This window comes from Pleurodeles waltl, chromosome 6 (genome assembly GCF_031143425.1).
Source record: "Pleurodeles waltl isolate 20211129_DDA chromosome 6, aPleWal1.hap1.20221129, whole genome shotgun sequence".
Classification (NCBI taxonomy): domain Eukaryota; kingdom Metazoa; phylum Chordata; class Amphibia; order Caudata; family Salamandridae; genus Pleurodeles; species Pleurodeles waltl.
The window spans coordinates 621,686,027-621,697,020 of record NC_090445.1 but is presented as its reverse complement, the minus strand read 5'-3'; the positions used below and the strand labels follow the sequence as shown (position 1 = coordinate 621,697,020).

General features: G+C 42.0%; 1 protein-coding gene across 1 annotated transcript in view; it reads left to right on the top strand.

The window, feature by feature from the left end:
* The first annotated feature begins 264 nt into the window (after positions 1–264).
* The window catches only part of RNPEP (arginyl aminopeptidase), a 208,487-nt gene continuing 197,757 nt past the window's right edge, over positions 265–10,994 (top strand). The window contains exon 1 of the mRNA XM_069238946.1: positions 265–828. Coding sequence (XP_069095047.1) covers positions 451–828 — 378 coding nt within the window. The 5' untranslated portion in view covers positions 265–450. The remainder of the gene's footprint in view (positions 829–10,994) is intronic.

Genomic DNA, 10,994 nt, shown 5'->3' with positions numbered 1-10,994 from the left:
CTCCTATGTATAATTAATTAATTCTTGGCAACTGTTCTGAAGGCACTTTTAAGTTCGGGAAACCAATGTATAAAAAAAAAAAAAAAAAAAAAACTTTACCAATTTGCTGGAAAATCTGCATGCTGTCTGGGCAGCAGTTGAAGCTGTTATACTTTCAGCAAATCCAAGTCTGCCCTGTAGCCTGGCACAACAGCAAACCAATGGTAATCTGCATAATATTGACCAATCACGTCCGTCACCGCCCCTCCCCTCTCTCCGCCCGGCACAACAACTGAAAGTGAAACTAGTGACACTCCGTAGTGCACGTGCTAGGGGGGGGCGTATGTACGTAAGTCACAATGGTCCTGCTGGGGAGGTGCTTGTCTCCGCCTCCTCGCTCCCTTCTTGTCTTGAGGTTTCGCTTCCCTTCATTCAGGGAGTGCTGTCTTCAAATCTCCCGTCTCTCATACCATGTCTCCGCGGCCCCTGCACTCGAACCGTGCGACAGACGTTGCATCGGCTTCCAGCTTCCGTGCCTTCAAGCCGCTGAAACTGACCCTGAGCCTCGAGGTAGATTTTGGGCAGCGGGAGCTGAGAGGTTCGGCAAAGTGGGAGCTGCGCTGTCTCCAGGATGGTGAAACCATTCTGAACTTGGACGTGCACCCCAGCCTCCGCGTTGGAACTGTGCGGACCCTTGGATCCTCTGGCCTGGAGTCCCGGGTGCTGAAGCACACCGTGCAGCCCTTCACCCGCTATGGGGAGCAGCTGGAAGTCAACCTGGCTGAGCCCTGTCGCGGCGGAGAGGACCTCCAACTGGAAATAGAGTACACGGCTGGACAGGGGCCTGGGGTAAGAGGGAAGTGGGATGTGTAAAAGAGCAAATTTGAAGGGATGAAGGTAGTGTAACTTCACGATATGAGTGGCTAGGACCGATGACTGGCAATTGTAGTATCCTGGACTCACCAGGGCCCACTTTGTACAGCATACATAAGGACCGAGAGAGAGATTAATCAAGGGATCTGTTTCTGTTACTTAGTAAATTTCCTCTTTTACAAATTTCGGCGGGTGCTGCAATAATAAGTATTGCAGGTAAGTCAGAAGCCAGGGACGCCACCTAGACCCACACTTAGAGGAGAGGGGGTTGAGGATGATGAGGGCTAACCGGTCAGCCAATGGAGGTAGGGCTACGACCTCAAACAGTAAGACAGAGATATTAAAGCGACTACAAGAAAATACAGTGACAAATTATGCACTTTAAACATAAAGGTCAAACCCACAATGATCACAACAAGCATGTTTTAGTGGATTTGACAACGATTATAGGATACTGACAAATCTTTAACAAGCATTTGCAATGCAATAAGTTTCGCATTTGCTAGAGTTAGAGCTATTAGCGTTGTTAACTCCTAACCAGACTTTTCTTGCCACATTGAAAATGAAAAGTAAAACAGTTTCACATAAGCGAGGTGATTCAAAGTGCCATGGCAAGAGCGTGAAGGAGACACAAAAGGAAAAATAAGTTAGCTCGCAGTCAAATGTATCCGCAAAAGTGCAATTAGCTATGTAAGAGGGTCGATGTCCAATGCAGTAACCAAACTGCCCCAAGGAGGGACAAACGTAAAGCATTTACCAATGATAACAAAGGATTTTTGAAGGGCAAGCCCACGGACCAGTGACAGTGATGGGCGAAGAGGGCCTGGTTAAAAGCCCAAATACATACCAACAGGTCTGACAAGCAGCGTTTGTGCGCTGCTATGGCTGACCTAACAAGCCCTCTACCACAAACTGAGAAATATGTTTTCTTTCAGGATTGGTCGCTGTCTGAGGTGTAGAGTCAAGAAGCATTCCCAAATTTTGAAATTGTATTACAAGCACGCAGTGCGTGATAGCAAAGAGAAAGAGATTAAAAAATATATAGGATTCAAAATAATGTTGGCTTATTTCAAAGGTGCTTGAGCAGGTGCACTGCTCACCATGAGATTGTCACCAATTAGAAGTTTACATCTCTGTTTCTGCCGGAGACGATTCAAAAGATTCAATCTTCTCCTTAAGCAGTAATTTAAACGTTTTAAGCAGACTGAGGTAAACCTTAGTATGGCCTCTGGAAAAGGTAGTGGTGTTCAGAGTGTCTGTCTCTCCTGTTCTCGTCACATAACTCCTTTGCAGTCTCTCGGCTAGACACTTGCACTCACTTCTGCCTCATATCTTTTTAAATTTTTTTTTTTTTTATATTTTACACTTTCTCTCTTTCCTCTTCAGCACCATCTTTTTCTTAGAACACACCCACTCACAAGCACAGTATTTTCTTTAACTTTGGCCCTGTTTGTATTTTGACAGCTGTGTACCTCCACTTTTGTATATAACACGTGAAATGTTAAACAAGAAGAGCATCGCTATTTCCTGGCTGAGAGGGCAGTGCCTTTTTTTATCGTGGCTGAATTGTCACCAGTGGTGAGGCACATGGGATTGGAGGTGGACATTTGTAGATGAGACACTAGCCACCTGTCCTCTCCTGCTCCCCCTTTCACGACACCCCTAGTACAATGTCACTTCCCAGACTGTGTGTCAGTAGTTCCAGTCCAGCACTGCATCAAGCTGTTAAATTGAAGTGCAGGGTTGTATATTTGTTCATAATATTAGGATTATACATCTGCCTAAATATCTTCATCCCTAGATTAAATACGTCTTCCACCGATATCAGGAGTGAGGGCACACACGACTTTCAACGAGGAGGGCTCTCAATTCATCTCTTACTTTTCCTGTAGTGCAGAGGTGAACTGGCTCAGAGAATTTAAGATTCTACCACACGTGCCTTTGTGGAGCCAGTTTGTCATAACAGTTAAATGGCATGTGCCTGCCCCTTTGGTTGGCTTGGGGGCAGAAACATGGCCCAGTATGATGTTGTGTGCTTCTGATAGTTCTTTGTCTGTGTGAGATGCACCTCCAGGGTTGTGGCTATCAATGGTTTAGAAGTCGCAGTGGCACCAGAGACCAGTGCTCTTTTTTTTTGGGTGAGGAGCACTTAATTTTGCTTATTGCTGCAATTCACTTTCCAGTCAGTGGTCAGGGGAGTATTTTTCCCTGCTTGCAATAAGGCCTATGGAACTTTTTCTACACCGCTGCGTACTGCAAGCTTATGATTTGTTGCAAGTATCCTAGATTTATGCTCAAGGACAGGTGTTTATTTATGACGATGCATGCTGCTTCCCTTCCTTGTCAAAAGCTGCAAACGGGAGCCTTCTATCAACAAAGCCCCTACTCTGTATTAGTCCATGTCAGAAGCAGTAGAGACTAAACAAACACTCCCATGTTTCACCTCCAGATACAAGGACCTGATGAGACCGCTATGGAGATTACTGATAGATAGTCACAGTTGAGGCCTGCCTTGACACCATACCAACTGCACCTCCGGTCCTTGTGTGCTCATGCCTAAACGTCCATTATAACCTGAATCTGAAAAATATGCACCAGGTAGGTGCCTTATGTGGAAATGGACATGTTGGTGCTTGAGTGGAAGATATGACAGATAATCACGTCGCTATAAATTTCCTTTTCTGAAGCATTTCACACACTTGGGGTCTTTACCAGAAGGCATGAAAGAAACATTAGCTCACCCTTCGGTAATTAGCACAAATGTCTCCTGCACCTCGCAACTGCTCGAGCGAGGATGCAGCTATGAATGGCTGTAGTAACGCGCCCTCAAGTTATTTACTCCCCAGTTTTAATTTACCAGCTGTCCTCTAAATCAGGGATGTCCATCATAGGTCCAGGTGGGGCAGATTCATGCCTGGTTCTGATGCTAAGTGCCGTCACATGCCTTTCACAAATTAAATCAAGCGATTTTTGAAAGGCAAGGCCACGAACCAATGAAAGTGACAGACGTGACGTGGTTGTGGTTATAAGCCCACAGAGAGATTACAGCAGGTTGGAGCGCTTGCTCGATCGACCCTAAAAAGGAGAGTGAGAGAGTTGACAAGAAGCAACTTTTACAGATTTCAATACAAAGCACTATAGAAGTGATTTCATTGCAATGGCACATTTTGCCAATTTCTTTTCAATCAATCCTTTATTGTTTCACCTTTAGAAAAGTAAGCCATACAATAAAACAGAAAAAATATATAATTAGAGCAAATTTAGTCACTGCCTTGTGCAAAAAAGCTATTCACGTAAACTGACTAATGACAGTGTCCAGAACATTCAGTCATCAGAAAACTAGGCATTTAAAAAATGTGCATTGACAGTGAGTTTGTATCATTTGATCTTCAGAGAGACTCTTCTGTCTCACTGTTAACCAAAAGTACATTTTCTGTCTGCTTATCGTAATATTGCAACCTATGCTTGTTTGAGGCTGCACAAGTACAGACAGATCTCACAATATCGATTTCAGTGGGTTAACACAACTTGTGTGGATGTGTGGCTGGCAAGTCATGGATTTTATTCCTAATGCATCTTCCATTCCTTCTGTAATTGACTGAGTACTGATCAGTTGGTAATATTACCGTCTGTTAATAATTCTTCCAGTAATCTGTGCTATTGTAATAAAAAGAAAATAGTTGTAAGTGCCTCACATTGAGCAGTTCTACGAAATTAATGAGTTATATTCATGCAGGAAGCCACTAGGATTAAGGAACTGGCAAAAGGGTAGTTAGTTCCCTCAAAATAATGGTGTTTTAACTTGCAGTGGATACAAGCATTCCTTTGAGTTCCAGAACACGTAGAGCAGTGCACAAAGTAGTGTCTTCATTGTGCAGTCATTTTGCATTGCATCTATTATATCAAGTATCATAGTTATGTTGTTTTTGACAGCGCCGAGCTTACTTTGCCAGCAGAATAAGGTTTCACAGGCCTCGGAAAATCATGAAAATGTTACTAGACCTGCAGATTTACTAACTTTAATATCTACTTGACCTGTGAACTGTTATAAAATTGTGTGACCTTTAGCCAAACATTTATTTTTACAGAGCTGCCTTTTTCTTCATTATCACATATGAGAACACCTTCAAATATGTAAGTTTAGCATTTCTGCTGTGCAAAAACTATTTTGTTGTATTTAATACAATTTTTTTTTTGCTCTGTGTATAATAAGAATGTAGCTCACATATAGGGTACACGTGACCCCTGACCTTCCTCTTATTTTACTAGTAGCATTGACATCAGGGCAGGGGCAGGAATGTTTCTGTATTCATATTTAAAAACTCACTTTTAATAAAGATATTACTAAAGCATGATGTGGTGGTGCAGTACCATTTACAGACAGCACCTCACTAATGAAATTGCCACAAAACTTCCAACTAGCATGCAGTAGCATGTATCACATAAACATAATGTGTTGAATTTGGGTTTGAGCTAAAATTCCTAATCATTTGTGCATCACCAAGGATAGTGTTCTGATTTATTTTCATCCTATAAAACTCTTGTTTTTCGTCACACAGAATTACAAACATTATGGTTTCATAACTAATGGAATATTTTTTGTAATGTTTGGACAGTTTACTTATTAGCTATTTAAATGTGTTAGAAAAAATCTGATATCCTGCAGCCTGTCATCTTACACTCTTTGCACAGCTCCCATGTCAGACAGTTCACTTTACACAAATTCCTTTAACTTTGCAGTCAGAGAAAGAAATGTAAATGTAGGAATACACAAACTGACTTTTGACCTCTGTCTCTGAATGCAGCACACATATGACAATATACAAATAAGATAAATGCTTCTTGATTGCTCATTAAACTTTCTGAGTGAACAGAACACCTAGTCTTTTTATGCTTGCCAGAACGGGCCATTAGACCTTAAAAGTAGCTCGCCCTTGTAAAATCTGACTCACTCTGACTCATCATGAGAGTGGGCCAGTAGATTTCTCAATCCTGTTTCCTAAGCATTTTGCTGACAAACTGCATTAGTTTGAAGAGGCAGGACACAGCCTTGGCCTACAAATTGCTGGTGCCGGCGTACTGCCTCCTAATAGACACCATCCCAGAGAAAAAACACACAAGGGATGCGTTGAAGAAAATTCCACATTTGCCTTATAATGTACTCTCACAAACTGATCATAGAGGTGTTTGAATTATCTGGCAGAAGTAAACCTCTGGTTAGGCATCAATTATTTGTTCTTGAGTCAGATAGCTTTGAAACATCTCAGTTTACCAGTAGGTCAGACAACAGACACTTGAACTATCGGGTGGCAATGCTTCATCATCAAACGACAAAAGCCACGCCCATATAGTTTCTATGTCTAGTGCCAGAGGGCACCCAATAAATATATTGAATACTTACATATGCAAGAGTTGAATTGTTACTTTTAAAGTGCAGTGATCACTCCAAGGCCTGTTGGCAGTAAACTAGCAATATCAGAAAAGATATAAATAGAGCCCCTGAAATAGATTAATTTTAAGACCTTTCCAAAACATAGCATGGTCCACTATTTTGTACAGGCCAAGTCAAAGTGCATTCTAAATGAAGGGAGCAGCGAAAGGGAAGGAAGATATTGACGCCATAGCATGGAGGATACAGGCTGAGAAAATGTAGAAGGGCCTCCACTCATTGGGAGGAAACTCTTTTATTTGAGGTCCTTTTTTTGTTCAATAACATGAGATTGGCTCAGTGGATGCTTTAAGAATAGTACCTTAGCAATAGGTGTGCTATCTCGACAGCTACCCTCACAATACAGAAACCCTTCACTGCAGGTGAGTGGGAATCTCTAAATAGGGTGGACCGTCCTCTGCCTGATTGGTGGAGGCCATAGGCTCCTTAGCATATCTGCTGACTGCCTGCCTGGTTGTAAATGGGCCCTCTAAGCATTGCCTATAAGGATATAGTAGGCAGGAGATTTGACACTGGTGAGGCTGAAGGTCTTAGTGTATCATCAGTACTTACGCATTATATCTGCTGCCTATTTAGCTATTGTCTATGATGTTATAGTGCAAGAGCAGACGTAGCTTGTGACTGCAGAAAAATGGTAAGGCTAGATGGGTCCTCTCACCACACACATACTCCTCTTTTTCCTCTTTCTCTCTTTTTTTCTCTTTCACTCACTTTTTTTCTTTCTTTCTCTCTCCCCCAACCCCCTCTTATTTTCTGCTTATAATATGTAATTGCAATGTCAGGAAAGGCCATTGGTGGAGATTTATTAGGGGCTTTGAAGTAATATCAGGTGTCAAAATAGGCTAAGTGGGCTTGGTGACCCCAGACTGAGGCCAATATGTTATAAACTATATATTTGGGTGTCTGGATAGCATCACAATAGAAGTATAAAAAGCAGATTTGGAGACTCCTGCCATGGGTCCAAATTGTGTAGCATTTGGGGGACAATTAGTGCACATAGTAATTACCCATGCTCTGGTGTGAGGGATGTTTAATGGGTAACGTAATTAGCTTCCTCTGAGTTCCCCAGCTCAGAGTAAAGCCTAACATGTCATTAGTGTTTACCACACCTATTTCTTATTGTTTTCTATTTTAGGCTTAGCTTTTTATCCTGATAGATTCCCTCATATTGTTTCCTGGTGAAATCTGTCAGGTGTATATTGCCCAATGTGGTAATTGATGTATGGCGTAAAATTCATATCTGTGTGAAACATCCTTTTGTGCATGGGTCAGAATAAAAAAAAAAAAAAACTTAAAATCGGGTTTTAAGCAAAGTCTGTACATTTGTAGAAGGCGGGGAAAGGTTGTGTCAATCGAGATTTGCCATCACTGTGGCAGCACAGTGTTATAGTGTTGAGTGTGTTGTACCGTACTATAGTTATGTTTGTACTGCGTTTCTTACTCCTAACGAGGCACCAAAGCACATTTGCTGAGGGATAGCAAGCTACTCTGTGGAATACCATAGATGGACCAGTGTTGTTTGTCATGCGCCCTGTATGGGGAGTTTTTTGATGTCATGTGACGGAGCCACAGGTTTACTCCTAATGGGCTTTGTTGCTATTCCTCTGCGTACCTTGAAGAAAAACTGAGTGAGAGATAGTTTGTTTAAGCATTAGCTTCACTTGAAGTGTGTGTGAGTGAAGTCTGGCCTGTGTTTTAAGTGTTTTGTTCTGTGGATTTGGCTGAAACTACTAAAACTGTCAGGTAGCTGTGCTTACTCATGGGTATAGGGCAGATGTGATCGATAGATGCAGTTGCTGGCCGTTACCAACAGCTTTATATTGGCGTGATTGCGTCAAGGGTGGTGAAGAGATACTTTTCACACAAAATATCTCATGCATTTCCCATGCAAATACATTTTTTTATTGTTACAAAGTATTAATTTCCCCACATTGCTACAATCCGTCTCTTTGTTGCTTGACACTATTCAAATTGTTTCACTTTCGGAAACCGGCAGGCATGGAGATCGATAATAGTTTTTTTAGGCTTGGAGTGGCCAATTTTAGCATTGCTCATGAGCTTTTTCAATAAATCAATTTATCAATCACATACTTGTTGGTCTTCAACCTCTAAGTATTATCTAAATTTACAGTTTATTGGCTTCTGGTAGCATAATGGAACACTGTAAGAAGTATCGTGCATCCCAGTTATCCCCAGTTGAGCTCCCTCTCAAGTCTGGGGGCAACATTAAATTAGTATATATCCGATTATAGCCATGGGAACCACCTCCTCCCTGGATCAAGGGCAATCCTTTCCAAGGGGAGGGGGGGCCCGCCTGGGCCTGTGGCCCAGGGGACTACCACCTTCCCCAGAGGAGGGTCATTTTTAGGTCGAGCTCACAAGCGCTTTGAGCTGTTGTAAGTATTATGGGCTTTTAACCACGCCCACCTCATACCCATCACTTTCACTTGGTTGTGGGCTTGCCTATTAAAAATCCCTCAATGTAATTGGTAAATGCTTTACGTTTGTCCTGCCTTGGGGTGGTTTTGATACCGCCTTGAAGAGTGACCCTGTTACACAGATAATTGAATGTTTACGGATATACTTCAGCGTGGGTGAACTATTTTTTTCTTCTTTTGTCTCTCCCCTTCGTGCTCCATGAAAGCTATGGCCCTCACAGAACAAACCGCACCAACAGTGCAAGCTCCATTGGTGGTATTGGAGCGCTGGTCACATTGTTCACACTGTTACCTAATCAAACCATTTCTTTTGGCTCTCCCCTTCATTCTCCATAGCTTTCCAAAAAAACACTTATAATTGATAAATGCTTTACATAAAAAAACACAGAAATCTGCAATGCTGCTCTCCCGGCACAGCGGGAGAGCTGATACTACAATGATCACTGCACTTGGGGAAAAGTCACCCCATAATGTTTTGCAAGCATTATTTTTCTTGTCCTAGGACAATGGGACCACCACCACCAAAACTTTCAGCATGACACACACTTTCTGTTTAGGTCATATAGGGGTCCCCACACTCGTTTTAGAGGGGGCCCCAAAATAATAACCCCCCACCATTTAGTCCCTTTTTAGGGATAGGAAATTTTGTTTTACAGCTTGGAGTAGTTTGTGTTTTAAGGGCCTTAGTATTGCAGTAAGCCTGAAAATATGTAAGGTATTATGCTCTCTAGGGGCCGAATATATGGTTGTGCTACATTACTGTGTGCCATTCTATTTTCATCTGGTTATGTCCTCTAGGGGCTAATTATGTGGTTACTTGACCACATTTCTTATAGATTATATTTTTATTGTGGTGTCCTCCAGGGGCTGTTGTGAGCATTATATTCATCATACTACAATATTTGCTGCACTCAGTCATCCCATAATGCTTTGCAGGGCATTGTTTTACAAAACATGTTTGCCCGTAAGACAGCCTGTTGTGGTTCTAGGACAATGGGCTACCTTCAAAACATTCACCCCAACCTGCCCTTTCTGTCTAAATCATCTCTGGGTCCCTACATTAGGTTAGTATGAGACCCCAAAATGATAAACCCCTCCCTGCGTTCAGTGTCTTCTTAATCTCTCTCATGGCTGGAGCTTATGTGTTACAGCGGAGAGAAGTTTGTGTTTTAAGGGTTATTGTTTGTAATATCATTCAGGGTTGTGGAATTTAATACAATATCTACTTGTCCATGGATGTTGCTTCTTAAATCTGCTTGTCCTGTTAAAAAAAACAAAAAAATCTACTTGTCCCTTTGGTGCCATGTAGTGCTGCAACAAATTATAGCAGCAATCTCATTATGTAAGAGCTTTAATAATAGCCTCTCTGATTATGCCAGGGCTACTACTATAGTAGGGCTTGAATACTTGCAAATCCATTCCCTACTATAGCAATTTTCTTATTTTGCCAACATACCGTAGATGTACATACTGGGGTTGGAGGAAGTAGTAAGCAACAGTTCCAGGGCTGGAATGCCTTTGAGCCTGCAAAGCTACTAACTTGCAAGTTTTCAGGATGTTAACCAGCTCTCCTCTAATCTTTTCCCATAAAGATAAAGGTTGGAAATGTATTTCTGATAATAGCATAAGTAGAAGTTCTTCCGGGGTTGGGGGAAAAAAGTGGTAGGTGGAAAAGTGAACTTGTAAATGCTCAGTAGATTTTCACTTGATCAAATCTACAAATGCATATTTGTTCGTGCTAAAATACAACTCACAAATATTTTCTAAGAGTATGATTTCCTGGTCTACTTCTGTAAACTCTTTTGAATTCCTGCAAGCTACTAATTCAAATACATGTACCATGGGTGCACTTTTGTGACTTTCTTTAAGAATTGGGTCCCTAATTAGGTCTGGTGTTAACAAAGCCATTTCATTTTTATGAAACTTTTATTTCTCGCTCCATATATCGGCTGGCTTTACTGTGAATGATCTCATTCTGCTCTTCCAGAAGGAGCATATTGGCACACATAGTAGTTTTGTTCAGTGCCAGAAACTACTGTGGCAGTCAGTGGCGTAACGAAACTGGAGGGGATTCCCCCCCCTCAAAAAACATGGAGGGCCCACCTTCCATACTCACTCAGGGCAGGTGTTGTGCAAGGGGGGGCCATGGAGGAGGGTTGCAGGGCCTTTGTTGCACCACTGGTGGCAATGTGTGGTTTTTAAGACCAAAAAAAGTGTTTTTCTTTTTCCCAGTGTTTGTTACAATCGTGAGAGCC